The 24,440-nt window shown below is 45.6% G+C and overlaps 1 protein-coding gene and 1 long non-coding RNA gene across 4 annotated transcripts in view; one reads left to right on the top strand and one right to left on the bottom strand.

The window, feature by feature from the left end:
* Positions 1–13,709, top strand: part of LOC121484237 — a 38,270-nt gene extending 24,561 nt beyond the window's left edge. The window contains exons 2-4 of one of the 3 annotated variants that reach the window (XR_005985971.1): positions 2,097–2,134; positions 5,901–6,046; positions 12,842–13,709. This is a non-coding gene — a long non-coding RNA (uncharacterized LOC121484237). Of the gene's footprint in view, positions 1–2,096; positions 2,135–5,900; positions 6,047–7,208; positions 9,776–12,841 lie in introns of those variants that run through there. The other 2 variants (XR_005985972.1, XR_005985970.1) reach the window with 2 other exon arrangements.
* The window catches only part of EHD4 (EH domain containing 4), a 76,885-nt gene that overhangs the window by 41,249 nt on the left and 11,196 nt on the right, over positions 1–24,440 (bottom strand). The window contains exons 2-3 of the mRNA XM_041743165.1: positions 15,855–16,031; positions 5,874–5,971 (exon numbers count right to left, since the gene is read on the bottom strand). Of these exons, the coding sequence (XP_041599099.1) occupies positions 5,874–5,971; positions 15,855–16,031 (275 nt within the window). The remainder of the gene's footprint in view (positions 1–5,873; positions 5,972–15,854; positions 16,032–24,440) is intronic.

The following is a 24,440-nucleotide window of genomic DNA, read 5'->3' as shown; positions in this document are numbered from 1 at the left end:
AGGACTCTCAGAAAAAAATATAGGATTAAATTTTCATGAGCTTGGGTTAGGTGAAGTGACAAAAATTAAAATTGACAAATTAGCTTTCAGTAAAATGAAAAATGTCTGTGCTTCAGATGATACCATAAAGACAATGAAAAGACAACCCAGGACATGAGATAAAATATTTGCAAAGCATATATCTGACTAGTATAGAGGTACATAGAGAATGTTAAAACTTAACAATAGAAGGACAAATAATCCAATTAAAAATAGGCAAAGCATCTATATATACATTTCTTCAAAGAAGATATACAAATGGCTAACAAAGCACACGAGAGGATGCTCAACATCATTAACCATCAGAGAAATGCAAATTGAAACCGCAATGAAATACCACTTCATACCTACTGGGATGGTTTTAATCAAAATGACAGTGTTGATGAGGATGTAGAGAAATTGGAATGCTTGTACTCTGCTGGTGGGAATGTAAAATGATGCAGCCACTTCGGAAAACTGAGTTCCTCAAAACACTGAGTTACCACATGACCCAGAAATTCTACTCCTAGGTAAATACCCAAGAGAACTAACAATGTATATTTTTGCAAGAACTTGTACATGAATGATCATTATTCAAAATGGCCAAAACAGTGGAAAGCCAAATGTCCATCAATTGGTGAATTAATAAAATGTCACACAGCCATACAACGGACTGCTATTCAATCATAAAAAGGAATGAAGTACCAATACCTATTGTAACATGGATAAACCTTGAACACATTATGCTAAGTGAAAAAAGCCAGATAAAAAGGCCATGTATTCCATTTATATGAAATGTCCAGAATAGGCAAATCCATAGAGACAGGAAGTAGATTAGTGGTTGGTCTGGGGGTTGGGGAAAAACTGATAGTGATTGCTAATAAGTGTAAACTTTCTTTTCAGGATGATGAAAATGTTCTAAAAGTAGTTGTGGTGATGGTTGCATGATTTTGTAAATATATAAAGAACCTACTAAATTGTTGAGAGACAGAGGGAGAGAATGCAAATCCCTCCCAAAAAAAGGAGGGGGAAGTAGCTTCATTGATCACCTACCTCCCACTTCCCACTGGGGGCTGGTGGTCCCCTGCTCATTATACTTCTTGATCAGAACTTCTCTATAACACACAGGATAGACCTGGCTTGTTTGCAGGTCTGTCCACTCCAACTGAGTATGAGTGCCCTGGCCAAGGCCTGTGTCTAGCTCATTTTTAAGCTGGCATCCAGGAAAGTGCTTACCATCCAGTGGATAAGCAACATAAATGTGTGTTGAAGAATAGTCTCTAGCATGCCTTTAACATTATGCATCACTTTTTTATACCATCACCTCTAAAATAAAAGAATACCAAAAAGATCACACTCATACGCACATGCACACAATGTCTGTTTCTCTTAAAATTCTTTCCATCAGGGATGCCTGGGTGGCTCAGCAGTTGAGTGTCTGCCTTTGACTCAGGGTGTGATCCCGGAGTTCTGGGATCGAGTCCATCAGGCTCCCTGCATGGAGCCTGTTGCTCCCTCTGCCTGTGTCTCTACCTCTCTCTCTGTCTCTCATGAATAAATAAAATCTTAAAAAAAAATAAAAATAGAATATACAGCCCCTGAGCAACAAACTACATAGCAGATAACTTGACTAAAATTTCTCCTACTTTATGAGACAGAAGACTTTAAGAAGCCAGAAACCAATATAAAGGCTGATTAAACTAGGCCTTTGAGGGACACCTGGGTGGCTCAGTAGTTGATCGTCTGCCTTTGGATCAGGTTGTGATCCTGGGATCGAGCCCCATATGGGGCTCCTCACAAGGAGCCTGCTTCTCCCTCTGCCTATGTCTCTATGTCTCTCATGAATAAATAAAATCTTAAAAAAAAAAACCAAACCCCAAAAACTCAGCCTTGGAGAACCTTTTGGCCTTCAACAATAACAACAATGATACAATGAGATGATGAAAATAGTAAGAAGAGCTAACATATATTGAGCACTTACTGTGTGTTAGGCAGGGCATCGTTTTCTGCTTTCAATGTATTAATTCAGTTACAACAATATGAACCCATGAGGTACTATTATTTCCCTCCTTTTACAGACTCACAGCTTCCCTGAAGCCATGCAAGCAGCACACGGGTAAGTTGAACCCAGGGAATCTAAAGTTATTCCCCATGCTTCTCGCTATACTACATTCAGGATTTCCATCCCTTGACCAAGGAAAGTAATTTGTTTGATTCTGGGTCTACAGACTGATTGATGTTGGTCACAGAAAAGACCTGGGGGGTGGGGGGTGGGGAGAAAGAAAACACAAATATTCAGGACATGTTCAGAGTCTCCATTTTTGCTCTCACCACTAAGGCATCAGGATTCCTTCTTGGAGCTGCACCCTCACTGACCATCTGGTCCTCAGAGCTCTGGACACCTGGGCAATGCCCTAGGGGTGCTTGGGGGATGTCAGTGATGGTGTGAGGCCAGCTCCCCAGTTCAAGTCCTCCTTCCCCATTCGCTCCCTAGCAAGACAGCACAAAGCTCCACGATCCCACTGTCACCTCCCTGTCCCACGCTAATGGGCCAAGGTCTGAGTGTGTGGTGTAGTCAGCAGGTCTTTCTGGGATGTTCAGCAGTCGCCAACCCCTCACCACCTCCTCCTGCAGCTGCACTGCCTGCCTGTCCAGCACTCGTCCTCAGAACCTATTCTCCAGAAGTGGCACCCTGTCAATAGTGTTTACTCTGTCAAGCTCAGGCACTCATCTGCCTAGCAGGTGGGGAAAGAGCTCTCATGGTCGTTGGAAGGCTCTGCTTTCCCAAGGGAGTGAGGGCAAGTGGGGTTTACTTGTCAGGGCTGAGCTACTGTCAGTGCATGAGTATAACAGGTTTAACACAGATGGCAAATCCCAAGTGATTAGCACAGTGTAGACATATAACAAGGACTCAATATATGGTGGCTGTTCTTATACTTACACTGCTGTTCAATACTGTGTATTGCGGATACACACCTAAAAAGACTCTGCAGATGTGTAAGAGGAATCTCCCTGATGAGATTCTTGAGGGTTAATCCATTAGCTGCAGCAAGGGACAAGGAAAGGCACAGCAGCTGGCATCTTTTCTCTCTTTCATAGACAGAACACCCATAAGGAAGTCAGAGTCCTAATAATAAAGTCAGTGGCAGATGTTTCAAATGTTCAGCGGGGTCACAATTCATACCTACTGCCTCATCCAGTGTTGACCTAAGGGCCTGGTGAAGGTGGTGCTGTAATTTATGAAGTTGGAAGGAGGAAGCAGGGTGAGGATGAGTGGGAACACAGCACTGTTTGCAACAGTTTAAGCAGAAGCAGCTTTAAAATTGTATAGACTCTTTGGAATTAATGTGTTGAAACTGACAGCTAAGTGACTCCAGCCACCAACTGTCCCAAACACAGCCTGGTACTGAAGCCTGGGAACATCAGCCCCGGTGCAGAGCGCCATCACCATTTGCAGCTCTAGGTCCTTCCCCACCAGCTGCTCTAGCTGTCAGGGTGGCAGGCACTGCCGGAGCACCGACTCCTTGGCACCATGTGTACTATTTCTGTGCAGAGGATGTGAGTAAGTACATGCCCTAGTAAGTCGGACCAGGATATGAGTCAGATTACTATATAGTGTTAAAAAGAACTGGTCTTCAAAGCATCCTGAAAGCAGCATGCTATGCGACACTACTATAAAGGAGCTACAGTTTGAAAGACTTCTAATTACTAGGCAAAGGAGAAGCCCTGAAGACCATGGATGATTAGAATCGGCCAACTGGCAGCAGCAATAAAACATGGAGAGCTTAGAAAAGCTGTGGGGAGTGGGGTTGCTTTATTTTCCTTTTAAAACAAAACATTTTTTTCTGCAGAGCAACTTTTATGGGGCCAGATGAGTGGTCCTAAACTGGCTCTGAAAAAAATCTATTGGCAATGAGGCGTAAAGATACAAAAATGATGTCTATTTGTAGCACTCTTTGTAACAGTAAAAAATTACTCACCATCACAATTTCCACAAATTAGTTAAATAAACTATGTGAGGTCCCTTTGATGGAAACTAAGCACCTATTAAGAGGAATAAAGTAATTTGAAAATACCAGCATGGAATGAATGATGTCTGTGACAGACCATTATGGCAAAAAAAAAAATCAAGTTGTAGAAAATGTGTCAGGAAATTGCATTTCTGTTAAAAATGGTATGTTTGTACACGCACAGGAAAAAGTCTCTAAGGAGCTGGAGAACACCATTAACAATTGTTAATTGTGACAGAGAGATTTCGTACACCCCTAGTCATTGCTTGGATCTTTTACAACAAACGTTATTTTTATAACTGAAACTAAATCTAACATATATTTATGAGAGAAGAGTATTATGCTTTTTTCTATAAGCAATGTTCTCGGAGGCCTCAGGGTGGCCTAATGGTCCAGAGTCCCTGACTGAATAGGTGAAGGCACAGGCAGGATTCAGCTCTCCACGAATCTGAGTCCATGGAGGCTGCAAAGTCAGCATCCTGAAATGCCATGAGAAAGGAGGGCCTATAGGCCTTGGCCTTTCTTTACCCATCTTAGGACCTTGCTTTCTAGCTCCTGGGAGTGTCCCCAAGGCCTATGTAGCTGTACTTCTGCTCCATGGGTGCCGGGGTTGTTCACCATCTGGCCAGAACCAGAGGCCATGACCCCAGACACATCCCTGCTCAACCTTGGTACTTCTAGACACAGTTCTATGGACTTGCTATCCAAGGGGTCGTGAAGACTTATCAGGGACAAGTGACAGCAGCAATTCATCTGCTCCACTTCTCCCTCCCAGCAGAGCCTCAAAGGACTGTCTTTTGTTTCAAGGGTCAGGGGAACCTGACCTGCCTCTGTGACTGCAGGAATCCACCCTAGTGTCCTCCCAGTCAGGCATCCTCACTCTGAATAAGCTGTGCCTTCCAGGCCACCCAATGGGCCCTTCACCAGGGTGGGCGGAGGAGACAGCAGGCTCATCTGCTTAACCATGGCTTACAGGTCTAGATATTGTTTATAGCTCAGCCTCATTATCTGAAGGTCAAAGAAGCCCAGATGTCACTTTTCAAGCATTTTCTATTCTCCGCAGATCTCTGAACACCTTCTAGTCTCTCCTTCCCCACTGCAGGGCCTCCCTCAGGTAATTCCTACTCATACGCTAGGTCTTGGCTCAGATGTCACTTCCACTGGGGAGTCTTTCCCAACATCCCAGGGCCAGGCTAGTTCCCCTTTCCACCCTAATATATGCTCCATCTCAGTTCTCACTTTCTATCTCCCTGTGATCACTGGCTTGGTGTCTGTCTTCCCCATTAGAACATGAGCTCCATGAGGGCAGAAAGTAGGCCTGTTTTTGCTGCATCCCCAGCATACGGCACAGTGTCTGGCACCACAACAAAGGGTGATGCATAACGGTGCTGCAGAGGCCCCGGTGTGGGACAGTGGGATGTGTGCTGACAGGGGAGGGGGGAAGAGTGGGAGGCAGGGCTTCTCTCCTTTGCAGTGACTACTCATCTCCTTTATTTTTTGTCATACGTGTCCAAGGGAATGGTTAGTAGTGATATGTATGTCACCTCTTAAACTCACAAGAATTATCTGAGGTGGGTACTAGTGGCAGACGGCAGCGTTTAAAGGGACTAAGAGATTTTAGCTAACACTCCAGAAGTTTCTCAGTTGAAATGCAGAACCTCTGATGCTATCTATGCCTCCCGATTGTTTTTCGGGGCCCCTCCAGTTCTGGACCCCCAGGCTGTCCAGGGCCGCTGAAGGCATCCTGGGGGGTGGATAGAATCTCCTAGAAACAGAAATCCTCTGCTGCCTGACAGTGAGCCTCAGCAGCCCCGCAGTAGGGGTGGGCCTGTGGTGGGCACTAACCTCGGCTGATGCGCTGCTTCTCCCCAGACAGGATTCCAGGGCTGTCGATGATGCTGATGCTCTTCAGGACCTGATTGGGCAGCTGGGAGCACATGAATCTGGAAAAAAGGGATCAAAGGCGGGATCAGGAACTACACATCTCCAAGCTCTGAGGAGCTCCCTGGCCTCTCAAGGTTACTGACGTTGTCTGTAAAATGGGGGGTTGCAGGGGATTTACAGCACCTCCACTGGTGCCATGGGGATTAGATGTTGGACCATGAGGCAGGTATGGGAAGGTACCTTGGCACCTGCCTGCTACCTGCCACCAGATCCTTACCCATTAATTTTGATTTTAGCTGATATTTACTGAACACTTAGATATATTTCTTAAAGATTTATTTATTTGAGGGAGAGAGCAGAGGGAGAGAGAACACACGAGTGCAGAGGAGGGGCAGAGGGAGGAGAGAAGCAGACTCCCCACCTGAGTAGGGAGCCTGATGCCAGACTCAATCCCAAGACCCTGGGACCACGACCTGAGCCAAAATCAGATGCTTAACCAACTATGCCACTCAGGTACCCCTGAATACTTAGATATTTTACAAACATCATTGCATTTGTTCCTCATAGTAACCCCTTGAGGAAGAAATTCCTATTAATGTCAGAGAAGTAACTTACTCAGCATCACTCAGAGCTGGGCCTTAAACCCAGGCCAGCCCAACCCAAAGCCCATCAGCCTTGCCTATCCATTCCCTATACTGCTCCTTGGCCAAGTGTCCTGGGCTTCTTCTCCCAGGGAATACCATGCCTCCTTCAGGGTCACTGCCCCACTGTGCTGGAGTATCTTTTTTTTTTTTTTTTTTTAAGATTTTATTTATTCATGAGACACACAGAGAGAGACAGAGGCAGAGACACAGGCAAGGGAGAAGCAGGCTCCACGCAGGAAGCCTGATGTGGTACTTGATCCTGAGACTCCAGGGTCACACCCTAGGCTGAAGGCAGGCACTAAACCTCTGAGCCACCCAGGGATGCCTGTGCTGGAGTATTCTAAGCTCCCTGTCTGGCCGTGTTGCCCACTCCCTGGTGTGATGGGGGAAATACCAGGGCCTGTTTTCACTGATGCCGTGGGGACTCAGCATCTAGTTTGGTGCCCATGTGGTTTCAGACCCAGCACAGGGCAAGCACCTGTGAGAAATACCCCAAATCCTCCAGGTGCCTCAGAATCTGAGGTGTACCCTAAAAGTGGACAAAGTAGCAGGGGCAGGGGAGAGTCCTGGCTGGGCATCTCAAGCCTCCCTCCTTGGCCCTCACTTGCCTGATACTATTTCTTCCTTCTCATCCTGATCCCCCTGCTTTCAGCTGTCCTGGCATCAGCCTCACGGAAGCAGCGTGGAATGGGAGGAAAATTTGACCTGTGGGTCAGCAGACTGGGTTCAGGTTCAGCTCGACCTTTGCCAATAATCTGCTGTGGGACCCTGGACAAGGGCTTCCCAACTTTGGGCCTGTGTCCTTATGTATAAATGGAGACACTTGGATGGGGACCAGTGAGGTCTTTTTTAGCTTTAATGGTAAGTAACTCTAGAGTAGCAGAGGGAAACACTTTGATACTTTCACCCAGGCAGCAGACCCCAAGGTGGATCCCTGGTAGGCACTGTGTCTGTTTTAAGGCGAAAACTATAGAGTGTCTCTCCTCTTCTCTATTGTAAATGGCTAACTTCTGTATTGGTGTGGGCAGAAAGCTGGAAAACTCTCAGCAAAAGCTCAATTCTTCCATTCAGTGGAACTGGTGGGATCACTCAGAAAGTAAATATGCTGGGAATGCAAGACAGGGAGGCGATGCCAGCCCTCACAGTACACATGTGGATGGCATAGCCCCACGGGCAGGGTAGAGGCTTGGCCGCGCGGCCAGGGGTGGGCAGTCCTGAGCAAGAGATACAATTACTGACATTTCAAAATAGCCATCTTTGAAGTGCTCAGGACAAGTTTCCCACACATTCTTTCCTATATTTTCAAGTCAGCCCAAGGAGATGTAGGAAAAGATATTATGATCATTTTGCTGCTGGAAAAGATGAAGCACAGAGTAGTTATGACATCTTGAGGTCACACCATTAATGCATGGCTGCCCAAAGACCACAATCTAGAATTTCTGATGTCAGCTGAGTAGAACTCAATCCATAAAGTTAAGAGTCTCACCATGTTAAAAATAAAGGGACAAGCTAATTTAAGAGAACTACTTATTTCTGATTTTCTCTCACCCCTCATGCACCCTCCAGACCTTTAAATAAACCCCACTGCCCAATGTTGGGAGAGCAGATCTGTGAGAATAAAGTACCCAGAGACCACTAAGCATTCATTCTTTGTAAGTTCACAGAGAAACAAACCACCCCATTCAACGTTCTAGAACTGAGCGAGGAACAGAGTTCTGAGTGCATCTGTGGTAGACTGCGTTTCTTGTCAGTGATGATTCTGTCTCTTATTCCAGTCCCATCCTTTTTATTGGATGGCTTGAGACATTCGGCAATGCTGAAAAATTGCACATGGGTGAAACTATTCACCGTAAAGTATTCCTGAGAGACTGACCTGTCTCCAAAACCACAAGCTCACACTCGGTATCAATTTTTCCAAAACACAAAACCTTGGATTCTAGTGTGGAGTTAACAGAGGGATTCAAAATATATAAATTGTCCACTCCCTCTCTGCAGAGTGACAAACTTCCAACAACTCCCATGCCTTCTGACACAACAGCAGAGGTGAAATCTGTGAGCCACAAAACAAGATGCGGTGAATGTGGTGACAACCACATTCCCACACAGTAGACAAGGGATCACCTGAGGGGCCCACAAGGATAACTGCAGAAAAAGGGAGGAGGGGGAGAAGGAGGGAAGGAGAGAAGGCACAGGAGGGGGGTGGAGGATGGTGGGGGGAGAGAGGGAGAGAGCTCTCCAGGTGCACCCTGGGAGGGGGTGATTGGCTTGCATGTGCAAAACCTGGCTATATTCCATGAAGGAAAGCAAGAAAGCCTGTGAGGTAGGGGAGTGAGGGTGTGCAGGGGTGGAGGGAGGGGTGTAGCAGGGGAGCACAGAGCACAAGTCAGGCCTCATACAGGAGGAGTCAGGCCCACATGGATGTTTTCTTAAAAAATTATATTGTAATCAGAAAAACACCCTAATGCAATGCTGTTACAGCAAACCTATCTTACTGTTAGGCTCCAAGAAAGGAAGGTGAAAGGCAAGGTTATTTATTGGGTATATTACAGTCAGCCCTAGGTCAGGCTTTTCTGGCTTATGTTTGCGTGCTGAAATGTCTCCAAGCACAGGTTTGCTGTGCCAAGATGGACCTCCTCCTCCTTTTTAGAGTGACTAACATAAAAGTGTACCTGTGCCTTGCCTTCTACATTTCCCATGAAAATCACAGACGTGTGCCCGTTAAGCCCAGGAGCCTCACAGAAGCTGTTATGAAGCATCTTCTCGCCCAGGGCTGACCTGATGCATCTCATTGTCTGATAAAAGGAGCGGAAGAAGGACACTAACTCTGCACTTCACCCCCCTTCCCTGCCACCCCCACACCCAAAGAAGGCTCAGGGGTAGCAGAAAGGGGGCTGGGTGAAGGAATGGTCTGGGTTGTAAGGTCTTGCTACATAGCGAAACAAGGAGGCGAGAAGATTAGAGATTTTAAAATTGCCTCGAAATGCTAACATTCCATTTGGTGACCAACATTCTGAAAGAACCAGGTGGTACTTTAATGGTGTTTGATTTTAACAATGTAGTGATATTTGGTAGTTACGGCAATAATAAAATAAAATGGCACAAACATTTACTGCCCAGTTACTATATGTCTTAACACATAAAGATTTTTTTTTTAAAGATTTTATTTATCTATTCATGAGAGAGGCAGAGACTGACAGAGAAGCAGGCTCCCTGTGGGGAGCCCAATGCGGAACTCAATCCCAGGACCCCCGGAATCACGACCTGAGCCTGAGCGGAAGGCAGACACTCAACCACTGAGCCACCCAGGCATCCCTAAACACTTTCTGTATACATTTTATTTTATTTTATTTTATTTTTTTAATTTTTATTTATTTATGATAGTCACAGAGAGAGAGAGAGAGAGAGAGGCAGAGACACAGGCAGAGGGAGAAGCAGGCTCCATGCACCGGGAGCCCGACGTGGGATTCGATCCCGGGTCTCCAGGATCGCGCCCTGGGCCAAAGGAAGGCGCCAAACCGCTGCGCCACCCAGGGTTCCCTCTGTATACATTTTAAATCACTTAATCCTCATCAAAATCTGAAAGGTAGGGGATGTGTGCTGCCGTTTACACAGGAGGAGACCAGGGCACAGAGGGGCACATGCCATAACTTGCCAAGTCACGTGGCTGGTAAGTGATGGAGCTGGGATGCTAACCCAGCAGTTCGGACTTGGGCCTGGGGTTTTTGACTACTAGGCTGCTACCACCACTTAGTGCATTTGAACCACTACTGTGTACCTTGTCACAGACGGCAACATCCCAAAACAAGGGAGTGGTGCGCCACAGCCCTGGAACTCCCCACCAGAGGCTCCCTCGTGACTTGTTCCAGCTTACTACTGGAGGGCAGAGGTGCCAGAAGGCAGAAGACCTCGCTTACTAACTCTGCAAGCTCTAGGTATCTGAGCAATTCTAGCAGCCCGAGAACTCCCACGGTGTCATCAGGTTCAGATAACAGCGGATGCCTATGGTGGACAGAGTATGGTACAGTTTCAAAGCACCTCCTTCAACCCCAACTCATATGCTGATTAGAGGGAGACCAGAGAGATGACATGACTTCCTAAGATGCCATCATAAATAGCACACGATATGCAAAAAGCCTCTGATAACCAACCCACGATAATAATTATTACATGGTCCTGTCACAAACGGCTGATCTAACCTTGCACGGCCCAGGAGAAATTTAATTTCACATCCAGCCTATGAAAAGGCCACAGTTACCTGCTTAGATGGAATCTTACAGAATTACCACTTTTACAAGTAAAGGATGGCTGAATAATGGCAATTTCATGGCGTGCAACCTAAACATGTGCTTTTCAAGCCTCTCTTTCCTGACTGCCAGAGTGGGGAACAGCAGTGCACCCAGTGCTGGGAAAGTCTGCCTGAATCCAGGGAGCATAGCTGGTTTTCTGGAATGTCAGGACCAGGACTGTATGTACAGGCGGCTGCCAGGGAGGAACAATGGTTAATGACTTGGCAGCCACCACAAATCCTGAGGTTAGACTAATGGGAAGAGCTTCAATACGTTTATGATGGATAAGCACACCACAAAATGGACAAATCAACAAACAATACCAGTTCATCACTCAGATTAAAAAGAAAACAACAAATTGGCTGGTGATTCTTGGCAGAAGCCTCTTTTCCTTAATCTCTGGATCTAAATTAACTGATGAAGCCGGTATGTGTCCAGACTGATGCTATATACTTGTAGTAAGTCAGTTAGAAAAATATTCCCTATGGTACTAAGTGACTGTAATATTCATATTTAAAAAGCCCATTATTAAAGCTTCATTTACTTACAGAGAGGTGACGAACAGAATATAAGTCACAAAATGCACATATGTATTCTATTATTGCTAAATCATCACACCAACATGAGAATGGGTTTGTATTTTATCATCACTATTCTCAGGCCTGGCTAAAATGACAGGTGCACTGGAAGCAGCATTTAGATTCCTTTAGCTTGAAAGAAAGTTTCCAAATTTCAATCCCTGGGGCTATTGGTTAAAGTTTTTTTTTGTTTGTTTTTTCAAAAGTAAACAGAGGCAATGAGGAAATGCTATTAAGAATTTCTTCTGTGGATGACTATGATTTAAAATTAAACTAGATCCTAAACTAAACACAATGCCTGCAGCTACTGGATTAAAAACAAAACGAACAAACAAACAAAAGACTACCATGTTTAGAAAAGGAAATTGAGGGGCAGCCCGGGTGGCTCAGCGGTTTAGTGCTGCCTTTAGCCCAGGGCCTGATCCTGGAGACCCAGGATCCAGTCACACATGTTGGGCTCCCTGCATGGAGCCTGCTTCTCCCTCTGCCTGTGTCTCTGCCTCTCTCTCTCTCTCTCTCTCTCTCTCTCTCTCTCTGTGTGTGTATCTCTCATGAATGAACAAATAAAATAAAATCTTAAAAAAAAAAAAAAGGAGATTGAGGGAAAAACATAACATCCAGTTCAAAACCAGGCGGTAAAGGGAGTGGAAATGTCAGTCAGTCCTGACACTTCTGGAACTGACCAAGATGCAGAGCCTCCCAGGCCACATGCCCTCGGGTCCTGCTGGTCATCCATCTCCTGGGGGAGTTAGAACTGTCTCCTGGTAACAGACTGGAGCCTCAGTAACCACATTCCCAAGACGAGCCCGACTGCGAATTCCTCTCCAAAGCAAGGTAGCATGGTGGAGTTTCGGAATGGAATGGAATTAAAGTTATTTCCATAGAACTCTTTTTGTTCTAGACTCAACTCCTCTGATTGTTCAAGTGTGGAATGTCCATAATCTGGAGCTGCCTTTTTGGGAATCTGCCTTCTTTTCTCAGAACAGCACCATAGAGCCTCTGTTACTTTCTCAGCAACCAGCCTTACGTGTTAAAACTCAGGCTGCACTGGTTTGCTTAATGCTTCTAGGCCGACACCCACCAGGTATCACCTGGTACCACCTCATGAAGTAGTAACCGCTTTACGCCCCTGGGGGCAGGGCCTCAAGCCAATGCTCCATAATGAGAAGGCCAGGGTAATAAGCCAGACCTATCCCAAGGGTGACTGGTGGTTGCTCGGTGGGTGGGGAGGAGAAAGTTCTTCCCTGCAGACAATCAATCCCCATTCCTCTAAGTATTTTGACCTCGCAGGAAGTATGCTATGTAAAGAGGAGTCTGCCTGGCATTAGAGCTAGCCCACCTGGTGTTCCCATAGGGACATTATAATTACATACACATGTTTGAGTGCCCTACACTAATTGACTTTTTTCTTACCCAAGCAGTGGGTGAAACAAGAGCACCGTTGTATGGATATGACTTTAGACATGCTGTTTACTCTTAAGTGCGCTGAGGTGTGTCCCTCACAAATACATGGCCACCAGCAGGACTGGAACAGAAACTCTTCTCTGAGACTGCTTCATGAGGTACGAGGTGGTGGACAGAAGGGAAGAGGAAGCTGAATTCTAATACTGTCTTGGCCTTTTCATGGGTAAATCATTTTACTTTGCTCTCAGCTTTCTCATCTGTAAAATGGCCATAGTAGCACTGTCTTATTAACCCAGAAAAAGTAGTGTATGTGAAATTTTTAATCTATTAACTAGGAACATAATCATATTCATTGTTCAGGGGCCTTATTAAGGACAGCCTGCAAAGTTAGATCGGGGACAGTAGGAGCAATCCTCAGTCCAAGTGTCATTCATGCCATTGGGCAGTATATTGGGCACTAGTAGGGACTGTGAGCCAGATGGCCTGAGTTCCTAAACCAGCACTGCCACTTCTCAGCTGAGTGGCCCTGTGGAAGTCAAATGAACTTCTATGCATCAACTCCTCCTGTCTATGTGGAGGATAATAGTAGCATGTACGTCACAGAGACTTGATGAGGATTTAGAGCTAATATACAAGTAAAGTCAAAAACTGTATCTGACACACAGTAAAGGCTATACTAATATTTGCTAACATTTTCCTATGTATTCTCAACTTAATTAACACTTGATTACATAATACAAGTCATCATGACTTTCAGCAAGTTTTAAATCTCAGCTAATGGGGCAGCCCGGGTGGCTCAGCGGTTTAGCGCCACCTTCGGCCCCGGGGTGTGATCCTGGAGACCCGGGATCGAGTCCCATGTCAGGCTCCCTGCGTGGAGCCTGCTTCTCCCTCTGCCTGTGTCTCTGCCTCTCTCTCTGTGTGTTTCTCATGAATAAATAAATAAAATCTTAAAAAAAAAAAATCTCAGATAATGAAACTTGCCGTTCAAAATTTCCATACTCATCTGCTGTATGTTTGGCATTTGAAAAGAAGATTTGTCAGGAAAGCAAATCATCTGTTCAAAAGAAGCCGATAGCCATTCTTCCTGGGTTTCCCCTTGTGAATATGGACTTCACAAAATAGGAATTTGAAAAAAGTGGCAGCTTATTTCTTTTTTAAGCCTTTGTCGGGCAAAAAGAAAGACAAAAAGGCAGTGGTAATGAAACCATGGGATTTCCAGGCAGTCTTTCATGGAGAAGGACCTTGTGCCCTGCACTTTTCCAGGCCTCCAGAACCTTCCAGGGCCCATCTTGGGACAGGAAGCCTGGCTGTTTGCCTGCTCCATGACCAGGGCTCCCCAAGAGGCCCTGATGGGGGAGTTTCTTGTTCCACTGCCCTTCAATTGTCTCAGGAGACCCTCTGGTGCTCTCCCACATGGGCTCAACCCCTACTTCTCCCACAGGAGAGGCTCTGGTGCCAACGAAGGCTGCTCTGGAGAGGAGGAGGAAACTCCTCCCTGAGAGCATCCTGCAGGTGGAGAAAATCATCTGGACAGTATTCTGCAAATCACTGTCAGCAAAAAGACAGGATTTATCTGTGACTCCATCTACATCATCTATGCATTTCTCTTTCTCCTACTGCCACGTTTTCTGGCTGCCATTTGGATGCTTCCTTTGATTTGTGATGAGAGCATACAAAAGCCCTTAGAGTCCGGTTTTTCTCAGAGGCATCTCTGGAGGTTGCACGGGCTGCCCTTGGCAGAGTCACTGCTCAGCACCTGAGCACATCATCCTTCCGCTAGTCCTTGCGAATGGAACTCCCCAGAGTTGTGCAATGAGACATCTCAGCCTTTGGGAGGGTGGCAATGGACTGGGAGGATCTGTTCCTATCTTTTAAACCATCTAAAAAGAAGTAAGTTTCTTTTGTTTGGATGACCCCTCATTGGCTTTGCACCCCCACAGCCCACTCCCCCAGAGTAACTGGTCTAAAGCAGGAGACTCATAAAAGAGGGGAATAGAGGGGTGAGGGATATGGCAGAAGAGAAGAAAAAGAAAAGGGGTTTAAAAAAAGCTAGATGTGGCAAAGAGGAGGAAGGCAAGGGAAGGGACAACAGGTCATGTCTAAGAGGGCAGAGCTGCATCCAGACCTGCTTCGTCTGCAGCCCTCTGTTTCATTGGGAGCACTGGAGAAAGGGTACAGGATAATACAGACAAAACACATCTCCACCTAAGATAGAACCTCAGCTATCCCACAACCTCACTTCTGCAACAGAACAACCAAATAACCAATTTAAGTTTTTGTGTAGTTTTGCCTCTATTTCTCCTGACAGGCCTTAATGAATGAGGAGATAGCTCAGAGTGAGAAGCATAAGGGGCAGCCAAGCAGGAATATCAACAGGCTGAATTTGGGGGTCAGACAAGCCTCAGGGGTCCTCTGGGCTGAGTTCCCTGTACAGGAGTCCCCAGCATACCACACCTGAGCGGTGGCCATCCAGTCACCACTTAACATTGTCAGTGACGGGAAGCACACTTCCTCACAAGGCAATTTGATCCATTTCTGGACTGCTGAAATTATTAGAAATGTAGTCTCTGTACTGTGTGGCCTTATAATGACCAATCCCAGGCCTTAGCTCTATCCTCTGAAGCCGCCCAGAATAGTTAATAACTGATCATTTTCTATAATAATCTTTTCAAATATTTGAACACAATAAGCATATTCTCTATAGCTTCTCTCTTCTAAAACAGACGTACTCCATTCTGTTTTTGAAACTTTATATGTAATTGGCAAGAATTCAAAGAAGAATTCAAAGAAAACCTGACCAGGGCGCCTGGGCGGCTCAGTTAAGCGTCTGCCTTTGGCTCAGGTCATGATCCTAGGGTCCTGGGATCGAGCCCCATGTTGGGCTCCCTGCTTGGTGGGGAGCCTGCTTCTCCCTCTCCTGCTCCCCCTGCTTGTGCTGTCTTTCTCTGTCAAATAAATAAATAAACTCTTAAAAATAAACATACAAACAAACAACCTGACCAACAATGCCAGGTTGCTCGTGCTTACCGATTCAGAAAAGCATTTCCAAAGCGACTAAGCTTTCGAAATGGCTTTTTGGGATCCACAACTAATGCATTCCCTGGGGTGCTACCCTCAGTCTCTCCATACATCACAGCGATGAAGGAATCCGTGGTGGGCTCTGGACCAATCCTCATGCCTGGGAAATCTTGCTCCAGTAAGTATCTGGGAGTGGGAAAAAGAAAAACTTAGCAAGTTATCACAAAGCAAGAGGCCAGAAAGCTTTCTGGGACTACCAATTTTTAACATAAACATTTAAGAGCCTAGAAATATAAACACCAAGAAAAGGAGAATGGTTGGCATTTTACTCTCCTGCAAATGTTCGAAGCTTAAAATCTACAGACCTAAGCATGGTGCCCCCCACTCACACCCCCGCCACCTTCTGAGGCCTAGTAACAGGTCAAGCATCTTGCAGACTTTCTGGATCTTCTGAAAAGGTACCTTTGCTTAGCACAATTCCTGATCTGGGCACCACAGATGCCATCCCAGGGAAGTGTACCCAGCCAGCTCCTGCGCAATCCTGCTGGAACCTACTCAGGCCCATCTCCTTTTGGGAAGTGTCCCCCTCCCTCCAGGGTGCTGGGCACACCTGCTCTGTGGGCCCCGGGCACCTGGTGCCTGCAGCCATGATGGTGCTCACCAGGGGCACTGCACTTCTCTGTTTGTGGGCCCTCGCGGGCAGGCCCATGCCTACAGCCAGATGCATAGCCCCCCACATCCAGCACTGTGCCTGCCCACAGAGCGCACTCAATGTAGTGAATGTTAGAATGAACTACCTCTTCTCCTTCTCACTGGTGATTACTGAGGCCCGCACATCCTCCCTTGCACACTTTACAGCTCCCTCGGGTTTCTGGAGGTCATGGCCATGGAAGACCATCTCCAAAGAACTGAGCAGCAACAGAGGTTGCTACGGGGGCGTGGGGGCCAAAGGAGGTGGAGAGGGTCAGATCAGATACCACCAGGAATTAGATACTAGCTCTATGTGCAAATTGGAAAAAGATGCCCCTTTCTCCAGTTAGACCCAGCCCTGCACGGGGGTTTACAGCTTAGCAAGCTAGCTAGATTTTACCCCACACACACTCCCCTGACCTGTGCCCTCGTGTAGTTTAACCTGCACCACTATGCACGTGGGCCTAGCAAATGTCACCTAGGGTTCCTCTTCAGGGGGGCTGAGGAAGCCAGTTGATATGGGACTGGCTCAGTGATATGGCTGGGGTGCGGCAAGGCAGCCAGAGGTGGAGCAGTCGGGAAAGTCTGCTTTCTGTGGCAAAGGGCTGAGCCCCTAACATAGCTCCTCTCCACCACCCCTCCCTCCACCAGCACTTTGTTCAGCTAAAGGCACTCAGAGCCCCTCCCTCCCCACCAAGATTTCCTTTCCAAGAAGGAACACACTTCCGTGTATTTATGCATATATGTGCTGGGAGGGGCAGGGCAAAGACTCCTCCCTCCTTCCTCTGCAGCCAAGGGGAACATGAAGAAAGGCATATTTTGGGATACATTTCCCTCATTACCAAGGAGCAGGTGGAAATGCAACACCTTCACAGAATGCCTGACAGTGACTGGGAGCAGGTTCTGGAGGTGGGGAGCAGTGAGCAGAAATGCCTCTTTGAGCTCCCAGGTCCCAACCCTGCCAGGGGCTGAGCTTTCACCCTGGAAAAGAAGCTCAAGGGCAGAAATGTGCATAGTTCTCTGGCTTCCCATTCCTGCAGCTAACAACCGATTTGGTACCAAGCTATTTGTTTATTTCTAATATGCCCCGGCTGAAATCAAATTTCAGCCCTGAAATTTTATTTTGATAAAATCAAAATTTTGATTTTATTTCCTGGGACAGGAAAAAAAACTATCAACTGTCCAACACAATTTTGCCATCTTTCTAAGAATAAGAAATTAGGCCATCCCTGACACCTATGTTTTCTATGCCAATACAACTGAAAACTTAGCAGGCTGTATTCTGAATATTTAATGGATCTCATCACTAGTTTTAGTGTCATCCAAAGTTTCTACATTTCTCTGAAGTTGTGGAGCACCAGAATAGATGACATTTAAATAGGCCCCCTAAATTTTGAGGAAATGTGAAAACAAAACAAAACAAAACAAAACAATCAGCTAATAACACCCAGCATTTACCAAGTGCTCATTATTTCCCTGGAGCACAAAGCCCTCCACATGCACAACTATTCATGTATGTAATCCCCCTAATACTCTGAAGTGGGTGTAACATTATTCCCATTTTATAGGTGGGAAAACTGGGGCATCAGAGAGCCTAAGCAACTTGCCTGAGGCCATACAATAAGTATGCTTCAGTGGAAATGGAATGCAGGCAGTGGGACTCTAGGTCTTGCGCTGTCTCCAGGCAATGTTCTTTTTTTTTTTTTTTTTTAAGATTTAATTTATTTATTAATGAGACACACAGAGAGGCAGAGACACAGGCAGAGGGAGAAGCAGACCTCCCCAGCAGAGCCTGATATGGGACTCAATCCCTGGACCCCGGGATCACAACCTGAGCCAAAGGCAGACGCTCAACCACTGAGCCATCCAGGAGCCCCTCCAAACAATGTTTTAAACCTGGGTTTGAGCTGGTGGTTTGCTCAGAGATGAGGAGCACAAGGGGAGTTCATGGGCCTCATGCAGGGTGTGCCACTGGCCATAGACACCACAATCCTGTATCTCCTCAAAAGTGAGGAGAAGAGCTTTCCCCACTGCCTTCCTGCATGGTCCTGGGGCTGCCCTAACAACAAGGGGACAGCTCTCTCCGTTTTCCCTAGAGAAAGCTGGGGAGAGAAGAAGCTACTTTTCAAAACATGTTCAAATTTAATTTTTAAAAAAATTCAAAACTTTTTCAGGTACTGAGTAGACTTGTAAATATCCTTGGGAGCAGAAATGTTCATGTTTACAAATTCTTATGAAATTCCACACAAATCTTAGAAATACTGGTAGAAGCCAGCAACAACAGCATCTCATGCTCTGTGAAACACCAACGCTTGTAGACTGAATGCAGAGTGCATGGATTTCATATACTTCTATGAATTTAGGTGGTACAGCCACTTGCGGTCTCAAGTCTGAAACCACTCATCAGCAAAGCTAGAATTCAAGTCCACATCACACCCCTCCTGAGTCCACTTTGATTTTCAGTCCCTGTGGCCTGCCTGGCTGATGCTATGCCAGGAGATCCAAGGTGCAGAAGGTGGACCACTGAGGAGCAGGGCCTGGGCTTGGAAGAACAGCAGTGTCACCAGGCTCCCTGCAGCACATGCAGTTCTCACGAAAGGGTTAGGTCCAAGTGCTGGTTTGAAACTTAACCGGCATTGTCCCATGGAATCAATGTTAACAGCAAGGGTTGGCTTGCAAGATAGCCTACAAAGGTCACACACGCCAATAAAACGGACAAACCAGAAAAGAACCATAGCACTACCTTTTGGGCGAAAACCCAGTATTGGATACCACCTTGGGTGGCTCTCTGCAATCTTGCCCCTTCTCAGCACCTTCCCAGGCCTGGGCAGGAGGAGGACCCTTCTGCTCCAGGTGTCGGGAGGTGAGAATGGGGCTCAGGCAGGAGTGGAGGGGCTTGTGGATGCGGTGGTTCAGCGGTGAGTCCCCAGCAGGGAAGTAACTCACATGTAAAGGTGTGTAAGCCAGGCCATCACTGCCAAGGAGAGCCCGAATTGCTTCTTAATGTTTATATAAATATATATAGGTTTATATAAAAGCACAACAAACACCACTAATTCTGGAATAACAGAGGTTTCAATGAAAAACCTAAAGTATGAAATTGTTTAAAGAGGAGCAGGTGTTTCTTATTTTCAAATTCATAATGTAATTGAAGCTAGAACTTCCTAGGTAGCAACCCTGCCAGACAGAACTTCAACAAATTATTTTTTAAGCATAGTTAAATAGGGACATCTGGGTTTGGCCCAGGGTGTGATCCTGGAGTCCCGGGATAGAGTCCCACATCAGGCTCCCCTGCATGGAGCCTGCCTTTCTCTGTCTCGAATGAATGAATGAATGAATGAATGAATGAATGAATAAATAAAATCTTAAAAAAAAAAGCATACTTAAATATATTTTGGTTTACATCTGACAAATAATTGTTCAAGTATGTTGCTAATAATGTGAATCAGTTTGAAGTAAAAGGTGCCTCTGAACTGTGACTTTGATAAATCACTTCACTTTTGGGTCCCAGACATAGAAGAGAAGTAGAACTAGGAAGGGCTATCCTGTAGCTTGCTTACCTTGTTAATTTGCTTAGTAATACTTTCTCCCACAGTTAAAAGCCAAAATTTAGCGTTCAATTTCATTATCAAGGCAATACCAATGAAAGACATAATGTATTAACACTTTAAAGAGCTCATAATACCCAACTCTGGTAAGGGTGTGATAAAATAAACACTCTGATATATATTATATATATCAGTGGGAGAATCAGTTAGTATAACCTCACTGAAAAGCAGTTTGATACTTCGTGTTAAAAGCCTTTAAAATGGAGGTAGTTCTCTTTGAAATCGGTCCTTTGCAAGAATCCTAGATACGTGAAAAAGATTTTTGTGTGAAGATGTCCATTGCAGCATTATCCAGAACAGCAAAAAATTTAGAAAAAAAATTGTGTTCTCTTTCCCATGGCTCTACCATAATATAAAATGCACTTATTATATTTATGACGTATTTGCTGCCTCCACCTGGTAGGGTATATGCTGTAGGAATGCAGGGCTTTCATTCTCTTCCGTTCACTAATGCTTCCCACAAGCTTGGAACAATCTCTGGTACATGGTTGAGGTGCTCAATAAATACTTGTTGAAATAATGAGTGGATGAGTGATTACACTGGCCTCTGTACCACCTTTTCTTTTCTTTTTTTAAAGATTTTATTCGTGAGAGACACAGAGAGAGAGAGGCAGAGACATAGGCAGAGGGAGAAGCAGGAGCCCGATGCGGGACTCAATCCCAGGACCCCGGATCATGCCCTGAGCCGAAGCCAGATGCTCAACCACTGAGCCACCCAGGCCCTATACCACCTTTTCAATAGGCCAAGGCCATTGCCACCTCGGGATTGCTTGGAAAGCCCTCCCCCAGATCCCTGCACAGTCACATGGCACTTCCTTGGGGAGCACCCTGACGCAGGAGCCTCTCTAGTCTGGTTCCCTGTCCCTCCCCCTCATTACCTATGCAGAGCACTTATCCAATAGCTGACACTTTCCTGTTGGCATGTCATTGTCCCAGGATATTAGGAGCACCTTGAGAGACAGGCCCTGCTCTGTCTGGCTCACTACTGTACCGTAGAATCCAACACAGCATCTGGCATATAGTAGGTGTGGAACCAGTGTCTGGGGACCGGCTGGCTTTCTCTGCGCCCTCATCCAGGTGGCCCTTTGGCCCTGGCCTCCCTACCTCACTTTTCTGCCTCCTCATCCCACCTCATGTGGGTCACTCTGGTCCTGTCCAGCTGCCTCCCAGCCTCCTTCTTCCCCATCTGCCCTGTAGGATGAGACTGTTTTTCTAAAGCTTTAATCAGACAGCCCTCACTAACCACCCAGTCCTTCCCAGATGACTTCCCTTCCGGGACCCCACGAGCACCCCTCTTCTGCCTCGCACTCTGGGATCTTGCTCCCCACCTATTGCAGGCCTTCTTCCCTCCTTGATTAGTCTCTTCCAGGCCTGAAATTCCTGCGCCTGACTTCCCTTACTTCATTCCCTCTGTCTGGTGGGGAATCATGTCTCATCTCTACCATCTAGCCTACCCGCTCTTTTCAGTCACTTTACAAAGTGTCACCTCCTTTGGGCAGTCCTCCCTCCCTGAGCACTCCAGGACCTTTTTTTCTGACCACTTTCTGCTGTGGAGCTTTTCAGGAACACCCGGTATTAGTGCTGTTTGTGGGCCGATTTTCTTTTTCTGGTAGGTTGTCATTTCCTGCAGGGCACAATCCAAACACGAGTCCCAAACTCTCTTAGGAATCATTTGGCTCAACCCCATGTCTTTACAGGTGAAGAGACTGAGGATTAGAGCAGGCAATCAAGGACTTGATGGTCAGACTAACTACTGCAAGACTTGTATTTCCCAGGGCTCCTCTCTCTTGGCCTGAGGCTTTTGCTTTTACATCAAGCTCAGCCCTGTAGCTTTGGGGTCCCATGTAGCCCCCAGTTGCTGGTGTCTGCCCTAAGTAGGACCCGTTGGATACATGAGCTAATATATGATGCTCTAAGCTGACTGCCCAGAAAAGGGGATGGGGAAATTCAGATACACTTAGGTCACACTGCCAGGTGGGCAGGCACTAAGGAACTAAGAAAAACCAGGACACAGAGTATCTGACGTGAACAAAGTGTGAAGAAAGTGACGAGGTTCAAAACCAGCAACCTTGAAAAGTCTGAGCAGATCCCAAGTTTTGACATATAAAAACGGGTTACCTATAGGCACCAGGCTGATCAACTGTGTTAAACTTGGCCGTACCAGAGGCTTTCCCAGAGCTACGAGTCCTGGAGAGTTTGTGGTGTTATCCGCAATAACAAGAATTCAAAGGACCAAGAGGCCACAGGAAGACTACAGAAGAGCATCGCCACAGTTTTGAGCCAAAAGCCCACTGCACAGGCATCCTGTGTGTTAGAAAGGGTTTTTGTCCCTGGCTCCACCTTGTTCTCCTTCTCCTGTGTTCTCAGAAAGGGCTGCCACTTCCAGGGGTGACTGCTCTAAGCCATCAAGTAAAAAACAGACATCTAGGATTTCAAGCAGCGGGGCAGAGGGATTGGTGGGGAGGATGGGAGACCCAATGTTTGCTTGTCCCTGTCTGCTGAAGGCCATGGCATTTCCTCGTCCAAGTGGCTCCTGGACACACTTGCCCAGCCTCAGATCAGGGAGCTGACTGCATGCAAGGGTATATGTGGACAGTATCTTTTTTCTTCCGTTGCTTAGGCTAGAAAAAAAAACTTTTATTAACATCATAGCAAAAAATGTAGTTTGTGTTAAGAGGAAAAGAAAATCTTCAGGAGGATGAAAAGTCCCTCAAAATACTTAAGCACCATCTTCTCAAAGATGAACTTAAGGATGACCAAAAACAAACAAACAAGGTAGTGAGAATTAAAAAAAAAAAAAAATGACAATATTACTTCTCCCTGGGAAAAATAAGACTGTGTTTTTAGTCCGGAGGAATAACTCTCTACTGGTACGGTTTCAAGTAGTGCAACTGGGCGGTGGGAAAGTTAGTGGCGAGGGAGCCTACCCCACCTTGAATCACAATGTAGGATGCTCTGTTCTGACCCAGCTTTGGAGTGTGAGCAGTGGTTTTTGCTTTTCGACTAGAAAGTAAGCAAAATAATGAGCAGATGTATACATCTAATTCTCAATTCACTTCAGTAACTAGGGTCAGGATATGCTTGACTAGCCAAATACCCTGAGAAATCAGATTACTGAAAGGCAGTGGCTGGAACTCAAGGATAGGCTTTCCGAAATTCCAGCTGCAAATGTTGTCTCTCCTGGTAGTCATCCATGCATTGTCTAGGTTTGACTCGTGCTTGGAACAATGGAAAAGGCATTAATTATTTTAGTAGCATAGTGGTCCTCCTACTCATGAAGGATTCGTTCCAAGTGCCTTGGTGGATGCCTGAGCCCTCTACGCACAATATTTTTTCCTATACATACACACCTATGATAGGGTTTAATTGATAAATTAGGCACAGTAAGAGATTAACAAAAATAACTAATAAGATAGAACAATTAAAATATACCATCATAAAAATTATGTAATGTGGTCTTTCTCTTTCTCTCAAAGTATCTTGCTCTACTGTACTCACCCTTCTTGTGGTGATGTGAGACGATAAAATGCCTATGTGACAAGATGAGGTGAGGAAAATGACATAAGCATTGTGATGTAGCATTAGCTACTACTGACCTTCTGACCATATGTCAAAAGGAGAATCATCTACTTCTGGACTGCGGTTGATGGTAGGTAAGTGAAACCATGGAAGTAGAAGAGCGGATAAGGGACGACTACTGTATACCTGACTTTGTAGGATTTGTTATGTGCTGATGTCTTTGTATGAATAAATCTATTTCATCCTAAGTACCTTATGGGGTTGGTACTATTTTTATCCCCATTTTACAAATGAAAAAAACTAAGGTTCACATAGATTAAGTGGTTTATTAGAACCTAAATGTCTTACCCGTCCTGTGAGAACACTACCTGCCCTAAATCATAGCTTGAGAGGCTATCAGCCTGCAACAGAAGCGTTTACAGGAATGCATTCTGTGAATCATAACAAACATACAGATCTCAGACTTTTTAGTAGGTATTCAATAACTACATCAGCACTCTAAAAAGTAATATGGCACATATAATTCGGGGTATTTTATGAGCATTATTTTTCAATACTCAAGCCAAAATCTAGAGAAATGGCTTGTGTGATGATGAAATTTTTAGAAATGTTTGTGCATACATTGGCATCTGTGCATAGTTTGAAAATTCAATTCATTGATATGGAGTAGGATATTTTTTAAAAGAGCATTTAACTATCTCAAACAGTCATTTTGTTCTTTTGAGCATTCGTTACTAAGGTGTTAAGTCATACAGATGTGAAAGAAATATATAAGGTA

Source organism: Vulpes lagopus, chromosome 2, assembly GCF_018345385.1.
Source record: "Vulpes lagopus strain Blue_001 chromosome 2, ASM1834538v1, whole genome shotgun sequence".
In the NCBI taxonomy this organism is placed as follows: Eukaryota; Metazoa; Chordata; class Mammalia; order Carnivora; family Canidae; genus Vulpes; species Vulpes lagopus.
The sequence above is the reverse complement of the archived record's forward strand: the minus strand, read 5'-3'. Positions and strand labels throughout refer to the sequence as shown.